Source organism: Aphidius gifuensis, linkage group LG3, assembly GCF_014905175.1.
Source record: "Aphidius gifuensis isolate YNYX2018 linkage group LG3, ASM1490517v1, whole genome shotgun sequence".
In the NCBI taxonomy this organism is placed as follows: Eukaryota; Metazoa; Arthropoda; class Insecta; order Hymenoptera; family Braconidae; genus Aphidius; species Aphidius gifuensis.
In genome coordinates this window covers 20,130,918-20,150,283 of record NC_057790.1, presented here as the reverse complement: position 1 = coordinate 20,150,283, position 19,366 = coordinate 20,130,918, and the positions used below count along the sequence as shown (strand labels likewise).

Here is a 19,366-nt window from a genome sequence, read left to right as displayed (position 1 = left end):
TATACTTGTTGTTTCAAAAATATCTTGATGTTTAATAAAAAAAAAAAAACAAACGTTGTATTGAAAGCATATTAATTGTTTATTATTTTGTTTACAATGGACCAGTAAATTTCATTAATAAATATGGATTTTTATTTGATACTAATTCAAGTTCTTTTTGTCCATTTTCAGTAACATTTCTAATCCATTTTCTATCTCTGTAATAATCCATGACATTTTCAAATTCTTCATTACTGTAATCATTAACTTGAATTGGTAAAAATGGATCAAGATGTTCAAAGCCTTCTTTACCAAGTAAATAATGTGGATAATGAGATTCAGCTGCTTTTCTCTATGAAAAAAAAAAAAAAAGATAAAAAATATATATTAAATAGCTTTAATAAATAAATAAATAAAATTCAATTTATAAATAACTTACATCAACAGCAAGTTTATCAAGTGTCAATATTACTGCTCCATTTGACCAATCATATTTTGTTAATTTTAATAATGTATCAGTTAATGTTACTTGATATGGATAAACAAGTTTACGATTTTCAACTCTTAGCTCAGTTGATGTACCAAAAAGTGAATTAAAACCATCAATAAAAACAAGACAACTACATTGTCCTTTTGAGCTTAATATTTTTAATTCATCAACAACTGCATCAACAATATCACATGAAAATTTTATTCTAGTTATACCAAGATCAATCAAATCAATGAGTGGTGAACCTTTTGGATTTTGTTCACGTGAACTCCATTCATAATCTTTTGACAGTCTCAACTAAATAAAAAAATAAACAACAATTAAAATACAACATTTAAAATAATTCATCAAATTTGGATTAAACTTACATCAAGTTCAGCAAGTAGCTCTGAATTTTGATGTTTAAAATGAACCAAAAATGCAGCAGCATCAACTGGTAAATCATAAAAACCCTGTTTTTTTGTTGACAATACAATTTCTTTTGGTCTTCTAAACCAATCAGGTACTGCAAAAAATAATAATTATCTTAAATAAAAACAATAATTAATCCAAAAAAATAAAAAATACAATGACAACTTACTCCAACCAGTATGAATTATAATTTTTTTTGTCTCAAGTCCATAATGCATTACATGTGCCATTGTTAATGTTTTACCAGTTCCATTTTCACCATCTAAAATAATAAATTTAATTATCAATTTATATAACGTTTAATTATTCATGTGTTTATAAAATTTTTTCTTTTGTATATTTACACAAGACATATCTATTGACTGGTCTAGAATAATCAGTTGCTTTTAGATATGAAATTATTTCTAATGCTGGTTCTCTAATGAGAATACAATTTTCAAAAAATGTATCAAATTGTGATAGTAAATTCTGTGGTAAACCACCGTGTTGAAATAGCTTTTGTCGTACTTGATTTGGCAATTTATAAAATCTATTTAGATGTTTTTTATCATGATTTATTGGATTTGTTTCATTTGTTCGAAAATGATCAATTTGTATATCTTGTACAGCAGCTGGTTCAGCAATTGTTGTGTATCTTCGTAATAATCCTAGACCTCCTCGTCTCAATAAATTCTCTAAATATCAAAAAACAATTTAATAAGCAATTGTTAACCCTTACATTAATATTCATGATTATTTATTTGTAAAACTCACGTGTTGACATCATTTTTGTTGACAGTTGATGTTATTGTTTTTGTTGTTGTTGTTTTTTTTTATTTATAAACAATTATTATTTATATTGTTAAAATTGTTTAATATTTATTGACTTACTGGAGGTTATTTATTATTATTCCGGCATTTTGTTAACATGGAAAAGTTGTGTGTGTGTGTTGCAAAAGGAGTACAAATTTCGACAGTAAGATGGAGGTGTATAACCTAGCATTATCTGACAAACCAACGTGTTGTGTAAAAAAAAAAAAAAAATCACTTTTATATTCACCTGACATACAAGTTGTTTTTTAGATCTTAAAAAAGTTAAATAAATTAAATAAAAATGTTTAAAAATATATACAAAAATTCAACAGTATTTTATAAATTACAAAAATTAAATAATAAAAATAATTTATCAATAGTTAAAAGTTATTCTTGTCAAAATGTATTAAAAAAATCTATCCAACAAGTACCACGTGGACAGCTTAATTTAATAAAAAAAAATCAATTACATACTACGAAAAATTTAAATAGTATTTCATCATTAAATTCACAATTTCGTTTTATCAAAAATATTGATGAAGTTATTTTATCATGGTGGAACAAAAAAACAAGATTTCAAAAAAGTTTATTTACAATAATTACTGTTGCTGTAAATGGTAAATTAATTTTTATTATTATCATAAATATAAATCAATGTATACCTATAGTTTTCTAATAATTTTATTTATTTATTTTTATGTAGTATTTGCTGGAGTTATTATATGGAAACAGTATTATCCAACACGTGAACCATATTGGCTAGAGGGATCTAAATATCATTTTGATGAGGAAAATACTGAGCCTAAAAAACAATCATTAACAATTGATGATTTTGCAAATGTTGGAGAAGCTCTGGTGATAAGTGAAGATATTCCATTTGATAAAAATTTACTTGACGAAAATAATAAAATACGTCCTTTTATTGAAGGACCATTTAAAATTATTGAAAGAAAACAAAATGAATTTGTTATTGATGTTGATGGAAAAAATGTTACTATTCCAATTGATCGTCTTTTACCAGGAAACACTGTGTTTCAACCATTGATAACACATAATTTAATGAATTTAAAAAAACAATAAATGTAATTGTCCTAGAAAATTGTAAATAATTTTAATAAAATTGTCTTTTTGATATTTAAATTCTTTGATTTTATATTTATTGATATATCAATTTAATTTTTTTGGTGAATTTTTACATAGTTTTTATATTTGTTTTTACAACCGAATTAATAATAATAGTTTCAAGTTGATGAGTTAAACGTTATAAAAAAATATATATATATATTTATTTTAAATTGATTTAAATATCGAAAGTATTAAAGTGCAAACATCTATTATTAATTTTATAAGTCATTATCATCAAATTATTATCGTGTTTTTATCATTAACAACGGGTTTTTCCTTTTTTCTATATTTAAATTTCGTTAATTATATGATTGACCCAGGTAGTTAATCAAAAACTTGTTTGAAAAATCGTATATATAGCTGAACTGTTTAGAAAAAAAAAATCACTCTCAAGTCAGCCACCGATCCGCTGCTAATTGGTTGACTATCTCATATATTTTTTATTTAAATTTACTTTGGAAAATTAGTTTATATACTTTTCAAGTTTTTAATTGGTTCAAAATGAAATTACGTAAGTATAATTAATTAAATAAATGTAATTTTAATTTTTAAATATAATATAAAACACAATTTTATTACTTTGATTTTTTTTTTTTGTGTAAATTTATACGATAACATGTTGATTACTAATTTTTTTATTTTTACAATTAATTTTGTAAACTGGTAAATTAAAATATTAATTATTATTTATTTAAATTATTATTACAGCAACTATATCACTCGTGATTGTTGCTGTTTGTTTTGGACCTTATGGCTGGATCAATGCAACACCCTCGAGTGCCATTGTTGATTCATTGAATCAAGTGTCTTTGGATTTTTTCAAGGTAATATAAATCATATTAAAAACTAGAATTAAATTCTAATATCATTATAATAATAATAATATCAATATATAAAATTTCAGGTTGCATTGAAAAATGAACCAGATAATTTTGTCTTTTTACCATTAGGCATCTCACAACTTTTAGCAATGACTGCTTTTGGAGCAGGTGGTGAAACACGATCAGAATTACAAAAATTTTTACATATGGAAAATCTGACAGATAACTTGAACAATTATACTTCAGATTTTATGACGGTAAAAATTATCAATTAATAAAAAAAATATATATATAAAAAATGTAAAAAATGATGATAAATATTTTTTTTTTTTTTGTTTTAGAAATTGGACAGTGTATTAAATTTACAAAGCATGATATTCATTAATCAAAATATCAAATTGAAATCAAACTTTAAAAACTCAAATGTCAATCAAATAAACTTTGAAAATAGTCGAGATGCAACTTCCATTATTAAATGGTTTATTTATCAGAAAACTAAACGTGATATGGATTTGTTTAAACCTGGTTTGTACATTATATTATTATTGCTGTTGTTGATAGTAATATGTATAATACAATATTAAACTGATTAATATATTGCAGATGATATTAAAAAAAACGATAGTATATTTCTCATAAACGTTAATCATTTTGAAGCAGAATGGCAAAATAGATTTAGACCAGAATATACATCATCAAAATTATTTTATCTAAATAATACATCAAAAATTCATGTACCAACTATGAAATTATGGGACTGGTTTTTAATAGTAAAAAATAAAGATTTAGATGCTCGAATAATTCAACTTTTTTATAGAGTAAGATAAAACATATATTTCAATAAAATACATGTGAAAGAAAAAATAATAATAATAATTTTTAATATATTTTTGCAATAGATAAATGACGACTATGAACAAGTATCTATGTTTATTATTATTCCAAATAAAATTGAAGGATTAAAACACATTGAAGATAATATTGATAAAATAAATTTCACAACTTTAATTGATCCTGGTTATGATAATCAACTAACAGAAATTCAGTTGCTGTTACCAAAATTCAAACTTGATACAAAAATTGATTATAAAAAACACTTGGAAAAGGCACGTATATTATGAAAAAATTTAATGAATATTTAAATGTATCTAAATGATTATGATAAATTAATTTTCTTTTGTTTTTATTTTTTATTGTTAGATGGGTGTAAATGATGCATTTACAACTAATGCTAATTTTAGTGGTATTAGTCAAGATAAAAATTTAATCATTGATAAAATTATACAAAAAACAACTATTGAGGTTGATGAAAATGGCTCTGGTTATGGATCTCATAGTGGTATATTTTATTTTAATTTTTTTCTTATTTTATATTATTTATAAATATTTTATAAATTTTTATAAATCTAATATATTTGAATTTATTTTTCTAGCCAATTACATTAATAAAAAACCAAAACGTCGTATCAAAAAAGTCAAAGTAAATCGTCCTTTTCTTGTTGTTATTACAACTAGAAATTTTATTGTTTTTACTGGTCGTGTTAGCAAACCATAATTGGAATAAAAAATAAATTCAATCAAATTTTTTTCATAAATTAAACACAAATGTATTTGATTTTTTATTTTAAATAATAAAAATAAAATAATAATATTAAAAATTTGTTAATTTTTTTTCTTTAAAAAACCTGATTTTTATTTGTTTATTTATTTTTTTAATGTTAAGTTTTGAATAAAATTTACTAATATTTTTTTTTTTTTTTCGTAAATCCAATATACCACTTAAATTTTTAATATATATAGTACTTTCTATTGCGCCAGCGTGAACAACTCCCAAATCGCCCATTGTACATTGCGAAAATAAATATTTACTGAGACTTTATCAACATAAGTTATATTTTTAGATATAAATTAAATTTTTAAAAATAATTTTAATTTAAAAAAAAAAATTCCCTCATCATCTCCATAAAGTGCTATTAAAAAAAAAATGAAAAAATAATTTTTCATAAAATAATAAATATATTATATTAAAAATATTAGTTTAACGTTTCGAGACATATACACCAATGTCATGATCATGTTTCGATTTTACATGGGTGGTGTAGGTCGTCGTACATATAGCAATCAAGAAGGTGTTCAAATAAATCAACTATGACCTTGGCAATTTAAAGAGCTAAAATTTTAACATAAAAAAATCATTATTAGCAATTAAACCTCAACAAAAAAAAATTACACAAATCAGTAAGTATATATTAAATATCAAATCTCCAATTAATCAAATAAAAATAAAAGAAAAAAAATTTATTTAATAATTTAGATAAAATCTTCCTCACTCTTATCACTCTGATGAAAATAAAATATCTTATCATAACTCTTGTGTTATTCATACCAAAAAAAAACACAAAATTTATCAGCAAATAATTTTTTTTTTTTACCAGAAATAATGTTAATGTATGAGTCATCAATACAGCAATAGATAGCTAAAAAATGATAGATATTTTTTACTTGATAATAATAAAATAAAATAAATTTGGAGATTTGATTATTTAGCACAAGTTTGTGTTGGTGGTATGTAGTGATGGTGGTGGTGTTGATCTTGAAAAATAAACACAACGCAATGTCTATGTAAAAAAAAAAAAAAATACAAACGTAAATGAAATGATAAAAAAAAGTTATGAGCTCTGACTTTAACGTCAAAGACATCAGTTGACTTTGTGCTTTAGCCACATACAGGTGTGATAATAATAATTTTTCAAGTTATCATCAAAATTAAACATCATGACTAAATCAACGATTGGTAATTTACATTATTTATCAATTTTAATGGCAATTGGATTACCCACTGTATTCATAATAACGTAAGTATCAAATTTTCATTAATTTTTTTTAAATAAAAATATATAATTCATCTATTAATAAATAAATAATAACTAGCTATTTTTTTTTTTTTTTTAAATAATGTAGATTAGCTGTTGCAGTTAATCAAGATCATGTTGTATTATTTTTTCCATATATTTCTGATACTGGTACAACACCACCAGAAAGTTGTATATTTGGACAATTACTAAATATGACTGCTATTCTAAGTAAATAATTACTCAATTATATTTTATTAATAGCTTTAAAATTGTAATAATTATTTCTGTGTTTATTTAATTTTAGTGTCAATGATTGTGTTTGTAAGATATGCACAAGTTAAAGAAATATTAGTGTCATATCAATATTCATCATATTGGAGAAAATTAAATTTTATATCATGTATAATTGGTATGATATCAACACTTGGAATGACAATGGTTGCTAATTTTCAAGAAACATCAATGTTAACTGTACATTTAATTGGTGCTGTTTTATGTTTTGGTGGTGCAAGTTTATATATTATTCTTCAGGTATATATAAAATTTAGTTAATCAATTTTAATTCAATAATTTGTATGTGTTTTTCTTTTTTTTTTTAATTTAGAGTGCATGTTCATGGCGTATTCAACCAAATGGCTGTTCATCATCAACAGTTAAATTGAGAATAATATTATCAATATTTTGTACAATATGTTTCTTTACTGTTTTCATTACAGCTGCATTATCAGCTAAAGAATTTACTGGTAATTATCATTAATCATATTTGTAAATAGTCATAAATATTTAGTGATAAGAAAATGATTGATTTATTTATTGATAAATAACTAAGTTATAATTTTATTTTTTATACTTTTTTTTTTTTTAACAGGTAAAGATATTAAAAAATGGACTAAATTTGATGGTGGATGGACATATCATTTAATTAGTACAATTAGTGAATGGTCATGTGCAGTTGCTATTTGTATTTATATTATTTCATTTACAAATGAATTTCGTGAACTTCAATTGACCTTTCCCAAGGTAAATAAAAGAAAATAATTTTTTTTAATTGAAAAAAAAACATTACACAATAATATATTTGTATATTTAAATATACATATATGATATTTTTTTAAGGTAACATTCAAGGTTGATTATGCAAAAAAAAATTATTCAGTATTTGATGCAAATTCAGGGACAATGAATTCACCAACAAGAAGTACTTGATCATTTTCTCGACGTGCCAATGGTTACGTCAATTTATTTACAAATTCATCATCAACACAATCAACAATACAAATTGAAACAAGTGAACCATGTATATCAGAATCAGCAAGATTATTAAATTCAATGATAATACAATCAAATGATTCTATAAATTCATCATCAGCCAATTGTAAATCAACAATTTACAAAACATTTAACAATCCAGTTGATGAAAATTTAAGAAAAATATTAAATAAAACAAGTAAATTTAAAATAACATCTGAATTAACTGATGATGATGAAGAATTAGAATTTTTAATAAATGATTTTGATGAAAATATTAAAACAACAACAACAACAATCAAAGAAATAAATGAAAATGTAAAAAATGATGATAATTTAATAGCAAACAATGATAAAATTAATAATATTAATAAAAAAAGTGATAAATTAAATAATATAATGACATTTTTAAAAGAAAATAATAATTGTGATGATGATAGTGATGATGACGATGATGATGCTATGAATAATTTAAATGAACAAAATAGTGCCTATGATATTGAAGAGTGCCTATTAAAAATTCAAGAAAGCCTATTGTGTATTGAAAATAATTTATTGTGTCCTCAGCACATTGAAAATTCACAATTAAATAAATTAATAAATAATTATGAATTACCAACAATCATTAATGAATCAATAAATAATATTATTACAAATAAAAATGTCAATAAAACAAAGTTAAATAATGACATTGACTGTAATATAAATATTAAATCATCACATAATTCTTCAACCCAAAATAACAATAATAATGAAGAAATTAATTTACCAATAAATAATAACAATAATATAATTAATAGCAACATTAAAATACCAATAAATTCAATATTTAAAAATCGTCGAAGAAAAAATTCAAATGATGAAATTTCATGTGATGTAAAACGTCGTAAAATAAGTTCTTTAAAATCATCAAATATTATTAAACCTGATGATTCATCAACTAAAAAAAATAATTTAAATTATAATTATAAATTTAATGATTATAAAAATATATTAAAATCGAAATTTAAAAAACATTTTAAATTTGATAAAAAGTTAATTAATATAGATACTAAAAATCACGATGAAAATGATGATGGTGTTGATGATGATGATGATGTATCAGTTGGTAATATTGATAATAGTCAAATTATTAATAATAATAATGATAAAATCAATTTATTAGATGATAATAATGATCGGGCATTGATACCAAGTAAATTATTGTCATTATCATTTTCTATATTACTTGCAGCACTTCTTCAAGCTGTTAGATGTCTAGCAGATATTGTTGAAGACACATTTAAATCAGTTGGTTTTGATAAATACAGAATATCTGATTAAAAAGATAAATAATTTTATAATAATTACACTATATAGTTTCACAAAAAACAAATACTAATTTAATGATAAAAATGTTTATTTTAATTTGTTTTTAAACAATAATTTATCTTTTTTTTTATTATTCTAAATATAATTATTAATTAATCAATTATATATATATAAAAAAAAAAACGTATTTATCGGTATTTTTGTAACAAAGTGCCATCGACTTACGGTCTATACTTAAAAATAATATATTTTACACATAATATTTTATCTAAAAATTTTCTTAATAACTACACTTATACTTGAAAATGAACACTACTCAATAATAAAAATATTATTCAAATAAAAATTGTTGTTAATGTTTCTTTTTTTTTTTTTAATAGTCAATTAATATTTATGTTTTTCTAACTTTGATAAATTAATAAATGAAATTATCTTGTAGAATAATAATAATAATAATAATATTTTCATAAATAAATTAATGAAAAATATTTTTGTTAATGTCAATGAGTTGAAATATTAGTTAATTATATATTTTTTTATTATTATAAAGTTTTTGAAAATATTTAAAGAATTATCCTTGATATATTTAATATTTTTTAACTGATTTTCTAATAAGTGCTAGACGTTGTTTATGTGCTTCAGTGACTGTTGAACGTTTGTAAGGTCTTACTTCATCAGTACCAAAACCTGGAATCCACATATTCCAATTACGTTCTAAAATAAAAAAAATAAAAACATTAGTTTTTGTAATTAAAAATGATTATTAATATAGTCTAGATAATTTTATTTACCAAGATGTAATTGTACATCTTTAACTTCAACTGAATTTGCATGTCGATGTTTTGCTAGTAAACATGCTGCATTAACTGTTGTTTCAACAAAATCATCAGCAAGTTGGAGCAACATTTCTTCAACGTCTTCATCAAGTTGTTCAATTGGATCAATTTCTTTAACTAATTCTTGGAGTCTTGCTTTTGATAAAAACTGTAAATTTAAAAATTATATTATATTCAATATGACAATTAATAAATAATTTGTTTTTCTGTTTTTTTTTTTTTACCTGAGGTGTTTCGCTGCTGGAGGAAGAAGACTGTTGATTTTTCATTGAATTTTGTTGATTTGTTTGTTGTTGAGACTGTTGTCCAGGTTCACTGATATTATTATTAGACATATTCATTGTGCTTTGACTTCTTGGTCCAACTGATTGCAAATTTCCTAAATTTTGATGATTAATATCTGTATTGTTGCCCGATTGCATAGCCCAGATTTTTATTTATATTTATTTATTTTTTATATTCAATTAGCTTTAATTATTGTTGTAATGTAAATAAACAATATTTAAGGTTAATTTAATAGTTGTCGCAACTTCACGCAACTTGTCGGCATTTTTTTTTTTTTTTGTCGACAACAGTCGGCAACAGTCGGCAACTTGAGGGAAAAAAAAACGACTTTAGGGCGAATTTTCATAGCACGACGATTTATGTAGTGGTACACTTGGGTAAGAAAAATTTAAATCCATTTAAATCATGAGTAAATAATAGAATAAAAATATTTATACTTACCAAAAAAAAATTAAACACTGTATTTTTAAACATTTGCACAAAATATTTAAATGACGCACTTTAAAGTGATAAAAAAAAAAAAAAATATTGCGCTTTAAGCAGCAAATTTTGATATGGATTTTATAATAAACTCTTTCGGGTAGTACATAAAATGTACATGATAACGATAACCGGTTTTCATTTTTTTTAAACAATAAATAATGCTTGGCACAAAACGATAATTTTTTCGAGAATAATTGAAACCCGTCTCTAATTGTTTTACAAATTAAAAAATTATCTACTAATGCGTTTTAGTATAGAATAAAAAATTTAACAAATGTATAATGCCATTTTTTAATAATAAAAAAATTTTTACTTACCTCAAAAATAATAAGAAAAAACACTGTATTACACACGCACTAAATCTTTAAATGATAAACGTTTATTTTTAAAGCAGCCATTATTATCAAGGCGTTTGGAAATTAAAAACAAAATACTTGATAAACAAGCGAAATGAAAAATTATTGATTATAATTACAAGCGCTAAAAGCCGCAGATAAATGTAAATTATATAATCAATAAAAGAAAATTAAATTTGAAAAAAACTATGTATATAAAAATAAATACACAGAGTAAATAAAAAGTTCTCAAAAACTTGATGAACAAGTTGAATAAAAAAATGGAGTAATTAATTATTTAATTGCGCTCAAAGCTGCAGGTATATTTAATTTAATTTGAAAAAAATATTGTGGTAAAGTGCGTTCAACAAGAAATTTTTTAAATATTATAAATTACTTAAATCTAAATATTATAGATGAACCTGAAAAGGGATAGAATTAAAATTCTAATCTCTCCTAGAAAAAAAATAAACAGTTGTCTTATATTCCAAATTCATTTTTGCAAATACCTGAAACACATCCTATTCACCCCCGTCTACTCTGTTTGAGATAGACAGGTTGATGTGCACACCTTGATCAATAAACTAAAGCCATTTACTCTGGCATGAGAAAATTTATAATTATAGAAAAAAAAAAAAAATGAGATCAAGGTGAGCTAACAAGTCACAAAAATATATCAAATATAAAAATTGGGGATCAATCAAGTAGCTTAAAAGAATATTATAATTAATTCTTTGAAGTTACAAGCTTGTTGACGCACTTTACCCTGAGGGATTGGTTAAAAAAGTGACCAGAGGGCCTCTTACCTCATTTAGAAGTTCTAGGAGGAAGAATTCAGATGCATCAAGGCTTATATATGTAGAAAATCTATGAATCAGCGCATTCAAATACACCAAGGCCTATGTAGAAATTCTAGGAGACAGCATTCAGATGCACCAACGACTATCAATGATTATTGTCCTTATATCATTATAATTAGTGTCAACAAACAGGCCGAAATCCGCTATAAAATAAATCATAAAAATTATTAAAATAAATATTAAATTATAAATATTCTTAATCCGGCAAACATGAATTATAATTATTGATATATATATATACATTTAACATTTAAATTTAAATTAGATTTCAAATCGAAACAAAAAACAAATCATTATTGCTTTTAATTATTTAATTATCATATTATCCTAGTTAATAATAAATTGTGCGATTAAACTATTATGATTAACAAAAAAAAATTCCATTCAAAGTGCCAACTATCTATAATTATAAGACAACAATAAATTGTATAATAATAATCATTATTATTTACCTGAGATAATTTGGAATTCCAAATGCACGGATGTCTGTTGAAACTTTCAATCAATTTTTAATTAACCAAGAATACCTGTAATTTTTAAAACAAAATTATTTTAGCAACAATTTAAATAAATAAAAAATTTAATTATATAATAAATAAAATTATTCAATACCTCTCTTTGTTCAATAAAGACTGCCAATACTTTTGCCATTGGTAAAGACATTTATCCTCAGCTAATAAATAATAATTCCGAGGCATTTCTTTCGTTGTATCTATAAACATTGAATAATAATTAATATGTGAATTTTTTTGGCTATTATTTAATTTACTATCTTTATAAATTAACACTATAATTTTAATATTTATTAATTGCAAAGTATGTCAATTTAAAACAAAAAAAGCTGATCTTAAATTTATTAATTTATGTTTGTTGACTATATTAATTTTTAATTCAATCATTGTTTAATGATTGTATGTATATTATCTATTATCTATAACAAAAACAAACTGATATATAATAATTATTATTTACCTGTAGCTATTTTCGGTATTGCTCCATTATTGCTTTGATGATGATTGATGACGCTTTTATTCAAATTATTCCTATAGCCGTCCTTTTGTTGAATTAGCTGGTACATGAGGATGAGAGTCAATAAACACCAGCATCATTTGATGTTATAGATTGTTGTCCAGTAAACTTTTTATTTCACTAAAACACAGAAAAAAATTAATTAAAAAAAAAATAATACTCAAAATCAACAATGGCCGACAAACGACCAAAAAGATGAAAAAATGGCTAAACTTTAAAACAAAATCACAGAGAAAATAAAAAAAAAAAAGTGGGGGCGACAAGAAAAAATGAGTAATTTCACTACAAGTTAAAAAAACAAACGAATTTCCATACCCCGTGCAATTTCGGTGTTGTTGCAACTTTACAACCCTTTCCACTCGTCGTGTCGATAGGAGGGATGAGTGGGGACCACCAACGACGATATAGCAGCCAATGATGGCTTAGAATCATGTCCCCACTTATTTCTACCACTTGAAACGATCATCGTCGTGTCCGATCGTGTCTCTCATATCTCTATGCTACTCATTATTTCGTTGTATCTATAAACATGGAATAAAAATTAATATGTGTGGATTTCTTTTCGCTATTATTTAATTTTTTTTTTTTTATAAATTAATACTATAGGTATTTTTAATATTTAATAATTGCAAAATATGTCAATTGAATTGAAACAACAACAAAGGCTCATTTTTAATTTATGTTTGTTGACGATTGATTTTTAATTCAGTATTGTATCGCTGTTTTATGATTTCAAGATTAATCTATAACATAAGCAAACTAATAAATTATTATAATTTTTTACCTGTAGCAATTTTCGATTGTAGATGCTCTGGTGACATTGAAAATCCAAGAGTTTTTTTAATATCATCATTTGTGATGCCATTTATTCAAATAATTTCTAGCCGTCCTTTTGTTGAAAATCAAAATATTTGTATTGGCAAATTTTGAATATTATAACAAAAATAACTCGTACATGAGAGTCAATAATTCACCATCACCATAATTTGGAGTTATAGATTATTGTCGAGTGAACTAACTATTTCACCAAAACATAAAAAAAATTAATTAAAAACAAAATAACACTTAAATTCAACAATGGTCGACAAATGACCAAAAAGACGAGCAAGACGCAAAAATGGCTATACTTTAACACAAAATCACAGAGAAAATACGAAAAAGTGGGGACGACAAGAAAATATACGTGGTTTCACTATAAGTTAAGTTCACAAACTAATTTCCATACCCCGTGCAATTTCGGTGTTGCTGCAAGCCTTTTTGCGATAGAAAGGGTTAAGTGGGGACCACCAGCAACGATATAACAGCCAATGATGGCTTAGATACATATCCCCCACTTATTCGTACCACTTGAAACGATCATCATGTCTCTACCTATTCCTACCGGTTTTACATGATTCTAAGCCATCATTGGCTGTTATATCGTCGTTGGTGGTCCCCACTTAACCCTTCCTATCGACACGACGTGCAAAAAGCCTTGCAACAACACAAAAATTGCACGGGATATGAAAATTAGTTTCTGAATTTAACTTGTAGTGAACCTACGTATTTTTTCTTGTCGTCCCCACTTTTTTGTATTTTTTCTGTGATTTTGTGTTTGGGTATAGCCATTTTTGCGTCGTTTCGTCTTTTTGGTCATTTGTCGGCTATTGTTGGATTTCGGTGTTATTTTCTTTTTAATTAATTTTTTTGTGTTTCAGTGAAATAAAACGATGTTAATTAATATTTATTGATAATTTTCGGTATTTTTTTATATATATTTTTTATTATTATTATTATAAAAAATTACCGACTATAGTTTGTAGATAAGTAGGAAATCTACATAGATGGCGCGTCGCTTTGTGAGAGAGAAAACCTGTGTCGTTCAGTGTTGTGACTTTTTTCACTTATTATTGCAATAATAATTGTTAATTAATTATAAATTGTTGATAAATCGGTCAATTAAATTGTTCTGAACAGATTGTGATATAAATTATTGTTGACTTTTGTGAAATTTGACCAAAAATAATGGACATGTCAGAGCTGTTGGAGCTGACAAAGAAAAATTTTAATTTGTTGAATAGTGGACAAATGGTATGTAAACATCAACTTTTTTTAGTTTTTTTTTCATTATTTAACGCATAAACAAACATAATTACGTTATTTTTTTCAATAATTAAGCTCAAATAAAAAAAATTATTTGAGGTGAGGTTGTCATTCTTTACAAAGACAATGAATTTATTAATTTTTTTATGAATATTTATGAATATTTGTTAGTTATAGCATTGTTGTAGCATCCTTGTTGCATAACAATCGTTTTTTCATTAATAACAATCAAAAAAATGTGAAATATTTCAATATTAATTTTCCTTTGTTAGAGGCCTTTGTCATTTTTTATTGTCAATGTTTAGTATCCATTTAATCACTTTGAAATTCAATTTTTTACTGTTTATTTATTAATTTATTATTAATTTATCTATTTTTTATTTATTTACTATTTATTCATTTGTTTATTTATCATTTATTTATTATTTTACCGATTATTTATAAATGTCACTTTCATCTACTCTTTTTGTGTTGCTAACAATTACTCCAGTTTGAAAAAAAAATATAACATAATGTTTATTTAATATTTTTATTGTTTACAGATAACAAAAAGTGAGCTGTGAGACTGAAACGTCTGATGTGTTGATGAAATTTAAAATGGGACAAAAAAAAAACTAAATTGGTTCGTCATTAGAGAGAAAAACATTTTTGAGTACAGTGAGTTAATTTATTTCATTTTGTAAAATTCAAGTACAGTCTAATATTTACCTAATAATTTAATAATTTATTGTTACAGTTGTATCTTCAAATTTATTCATGGGAAAAGCATTAGTCTTGCTAATATTTGTCAAATAAAATATAAAAAAACTTCAATGCACTATTTAAAATAATTGAGACAACTGAGACTGTTTTTATGCTAAAATGTAACATGAAAAATACCAAGTGAATGATGTTAATGTTGAAAGTGAGTCATACGGAAAATTAATCCAATTGTTTATAGCAGTTCATTTGAACCAGCAACAAAATGACGAAAAACCAAGCATCAAGTTTAAATGAAATCCAACATCTCATGAGTTATATGGTGTGATTTTATGTATCTTTTACTGGACAACAATCAATGACATTACATGATGCTGATATTATTGGCTCTTAAGCTCTATCCAATGTAACACTTGTTATTGTTATTGTTCAACATGATAACATTTGCTGTTGTTAAGCTTTATCAAAGTATTCAAAATTTTCTTTGATATGCCGCTGTTGTTGCGCACACAAATTCATTTCATGTTATGTTGGTGTTCAGAATGAACCGCCTCTCTTAAAAAGAATGTCAAGAAATCAACAGCCAGCTCTTTCGAGATCCTCTTTTCAAGTTGATAAATCGTTTCTAAATAATAATAATAATAATAAACTATTTTAAAGAGTGAATTATCAAGCAAATAGAAATTAAATATTTAAAACAATTTAATATAATAACAAAATAAGACTGAACGACTTTTTAAACTATATAAATTCTGTTATTAGAGATGATGTAAACGTGGTAATAGTGATAGTGATAGTTGTAGTGAAAAGTGTTTTTGAAAATGATGGTGCTAAAAATCAGAGTAAAGTGTGATTATTGTTTAGTGTGTGTTATCATTAAACCTGTTGTGCTAATCAGGTATAATCATCATGAGCCACACAACCATGAACATGGTGTTGCTGATCAGAAAGAATTATTATTAGCTACTACATGGTGTTGGTGTATTTTGAGATGATCAGCGTGGGACGATGAACATCCGCTTAAAAGGTAGGATTTTATTTAATTAATAATTGTATTTGTTTGAAACTCCATGAATTTACTCTTTGATGTATTCTTTAGGTCATTATGTTTTTGTTTTTTCATTTAATTACTATGTGATAATTTAATTGCTATTATATATTACTTAGATGACGCGTTTCGTTATTTTTATCATGTACATCAGTGTATATAAAAGCACCAAGTAGTTAATCATTAAATTCATTTAAACTTGCTGCTTAGAGCGCAATATCGTATTTGTTTTTTTTTAATATCATTTTATCATGTGTTATTTGAATATTTGGTGCAAGTGAAAAAATCAAGTGTTTTTTTTTTTTATTGCTGAAGTAAGTAAATATTTTATTTTTATTATTAATGATTTATTTAGTTTATATCTATGCCTGGCTAAGAAAAAACATATTTTTTTGTAAATTAAATCAACACTTTTTTTGTTCTTATAATAAAACATTTTTTTATTATTTATTTTCATAATAATAGTTTATTAATTTAGCATATTTTAATTATTAGATTATTTTTTTTTACTATTTTTTTTCATTAATTTTTTCTTTGCTTTACCTTTTGCATTTTTAATTGCACGTTCTTGTTGAAATTGTGCTTTTTTAGCTAATTTTTTATTTTTTTGACGATCTAAACGTTGTTTTAATAAAAATACTTTACTACGTCCAGTTTGTTTTTTAGTTTCTTTTTGAACAGCTTTGTTAATATCTCTTTGATCCATTTTTGGTTTATCTTTTTGAACAACAACAATTGGTTTTTTAATTTTTTTAGTTGTTAAATCCATTCCTGGTACACTTGTTGGATCATCTTCCTCATCAGTCTGTTCTTCTTCTTCTTCAGAATTATCATGTTCATAAACTGGTTTATTTTCACCAATCCAATTTGCACCTTGTGCCAATTCATTGACATTTAACTCTAGTATACTAACTGTTTTTCCATCAGCTTCATATTCTTGTTTGGACAATAACTCTTCAAGTTCAGGTACATCTCTTTGTGACACATAATTTTTAAATCTATCTCGAGCCTAATATTAAAAAAAAAATAATACATTAAAAATTATATCCTACAGTTTATACGTATAGATAAATAAAAATATATTTACTTCTTGTTTTATTCTTTTTTTTTCTTCTCTTAGCTTTTCTTTTAATTCATCACTAGCTTTTTGACGTCTTTGTAATTTTCTTTTATGAAAACCAGTTAAATAATCTCTAAAATAACCAATAAAAATATTTAGTATTTACAAGTACATATGTATAATATTATTTAAACAATTAATATATTATTAATAAACTTACTTTCTTTTAGTTTCATCAAAAACAAGATTAATCTTTTTACGTTTTTTAGTTGGTTTACTTGGTTGACGATTAACGTCAAGAAGACGAGGAACACCTTTTTTTACACCAGGAAGCATGGCCATGTTTTGTTGATCTTTCAAGATATTTACAAGGTTATGTTGTATTCACAACAATTTAAGTTTGCGATTACAGCGATTATAAATAATAACGGTAGAATTCAACATTAAACAAAAATGTCCTTGATTATAAATTCGCCTTAATTGTTACTGTTATTGTTGTTGTTATTATTTTATATTATTTTTCTTTTTTGCAACAAGGCAAGAGAGAAAGAGAGAGCATTGAAGACAATTGAAGAGAGAGTCCATTGAATTCGTCATTTGTATTTCTCTTGCCGGTTATAATTAATTATTTCATACTAATTGTATATTTATATAATTTAATTTCATTATTTATTAAATAATATAATAAACAATGAATGAAGTACCAAGATTAACACGTAAATTACGTATATTTACAAATTTAGGAAGACCAAAATTACCAATAAATATACCAGATAATGATTTATCAAAAAAACGTTTAGAATATGATAATAATTCACAATGGTAACCTATGATTTAATATTTTAAATTAATAATTAATATATAATTTTATTTAATTTGTTTTAATTATTAAAAATTACAGGAAATCAGGTTGGAAAAAGTTATGCCAATTATTACCAGATGAAATACAAGTATATCTGTCAAATGTTCACCAGCTGGTTTCAACCTGTTGCAGTAAATTTTTTTATTTTTTATTAAAAAATATTTATTAGAATTAAGGTAATTAATGTTTATTAATTTTTTATTTGTTGTTGTTTTTTTTTTTCAATTAGATGACGTGAGTTCAAATGCATCAGCTTTGGCAGATGAAATGTCATTGGAAATTATTAAATTATTGTTAAATGAAAGTTTAATTATGACAAAAAAAAATATGAAACTTGTTAAAGATATTTTGGTTAATTGTGATACTGTATTAATAACAAAAATAATGGAAATTGTTGCTGATATACAGGCATATATTGATGATGAACATTTTGAATTAATAAATTCATTGGATGATATTGATGTTCCTGATGTTATAAGTGGTGGTTTTGGTTCAAAAATACCATACAATGAAATGTTAATAAAATGGCCAGATGAAATAAAAAATCTTCATGATATGATACATACTAAAATTGAATGTAAAAATGATTTTTCAATGATATATATACCAAAAGAAGAAGAAAAAAAACACGTAAAATTAGATATAAATAAAAATGAATTAGAAAAATCATTATTAAAATTTTATGATAAAAATATAAATGATATGTCATATGAACAATTTAGTGAAATGATAAAAAATATATTAGAACAATCAAA

At 23.9% G+C, this 19,366-nt stretch overlaps 6 protein-coding genes and 1 long non-coding RNA gene across 7 annotated transcripts; 3 read left to right on the top strand and 4 right to left on the bottom strand.

The window, feature by feature from the left end:
- Positions 1–55: 55 nt before the first annotated feature.
- LOC122852622 (28S ribosomal protein S29, mitochondrial) lies at positions 56–1,820 on the bottom strand. Its single transcript, XM_044152520.1, has 6 exons — positions 1,634–1,820; positions 1,225–1,554; positions 1,050–1,142; positions 838–974; positions 419–766; positions 56–331 (listed from the first exon to the last, which is right to left on the bottom strand). Exons 1-6 carry the CDS (start codon positions 1,644–1,646, stop codon positions 92–94), a joined length of 1,161 nt encoding a protein of 386 aa, XP_044008455.1. The 5' UTR covers positions 1,647–1,820; the 3' UTR covers positions 56–91.
- A 1,284-nt stretch (positions 1,821–3,104) lies between these two features.
- Positions 3,105–5,173, top strand: LOC122851018 (serpin B13-like). The gene is made up of 8 exons (XM_044150066.1): positions 3,105–3,117; positions 3,506–3,621; positions 3,702–3,875; positions 3,960–4,143; positions 4,222–4,436; positions 4,518–4,724; positions 4,819–4,957; positions 5,094–5,173. The coding sequence occupies exons 1-8, from the start codon at positions 3,105–3,107 to the stop codon at positions 5,171–5,173; spliced, it is 1,128 nt and encodes a 375-aa protein (XP_044006001.1).
- Positions 5,174–5,621: 448 nt separating this feature from the next.
- On the top strand, positions 5,622–9,378 carry LOC122852619 (DNA damage-regulated autophagy modulator protein 2). The gene is made up of 7 exons (XM_044152517.1): positions 5,622–5,856; positions 6,054–6,473; positions 6,580–6,701; positions 6,778–7,004; positions 7,078–7,216; positions 7,342–7,493; positions 7,590–9,378. Exons 2-7 carry the CDS (start codon positions 6,394–6,396, stop codon positions 7,677–7,679), a joined length of 810 nt encoding a protein of 269 aa, XP_044008452.1. The 5' UTR covers positions 5,622–5,856; positions 6,054–6,393; the 3' UTR covers positions 7,680–9,378.
- A 240-nt stretch (positions 9,379–9,618) lies between these two features.
- Positions 9,619–10,441, bottom strand: LOC122852620 (transcription initiation factor TFIID subunit 12). Its single transcript, XM_044152518.1, has 3 exons — positions 10,093–10,441; positions 9,824–10,016; positions 9,619–9,746 (listed from the first exon to the last, which is right to left on the bottom strand). Exons 1-3 carry the CDS (start codon positions 10,288–10,290, stop codon positions 9,619–9,621), a joined length of 519 nt encoding a protein of 172 aa, XP_044008453.1. The 5' UTR covers positions 10,291–10,441.
- A 1,227-nt stretch (positions 10,442–11,668) lies between these two features.
- Positions 11,669–14,051, bottom strand: LOC122852618. The gene is made up of 6 exons (XR_006373833.1): positions 13,645–14,051; positions 13,176–13,381; positions 12,804–12,980; positions 12,444–12,543; positions 12,284–12,358; positions 11,669–11,974 (listed from the first exon to the last, which is right to left on the bottom strand). It is a non-coding gene; the product is annotated as an uncharacterized LOC122852618 (long non-coding RNA).
- A 3,152-nt stretch (positions 14,052–17,203) lies between these two features.
- LOC122852612 (nucleolar protein 12) lies at positions 17,204–18,129 on the bottom strand (the record flags this gene model as incomplete). The annotated part of the gene is made up of 3 exons (XM_044152513.1): positions 17,970–18,129; positions 17,777–17,882; positions 17,204–17,698 (listed from the first exon to the last, which is right to left on the bottom strand). Coding segments are annotated over exons 1-3 (723 nt in total), but the record flags the coding sequence as incomplete, so codon positions are not given.
- Positions 18,104–19,356, top strand: LOC122851017. The gene is made up of 4 exons (XM_044150065.1): positions 18,104–18,571; positions 18,651–18,742; positions 18,841–19,234; positions 19,350–19,356. Exons 1-4 carry the CDS (start codon positions 18,441–18,443, stop codon positions 19,354–19,356), a joined length of 624 nt encoding a protein of 207 aa, XP_044006000.1. The 5' UTR covers positions 18,104–18,440.
- Positions 19,357–19,366: the final 10 nt, after the last annotated feature.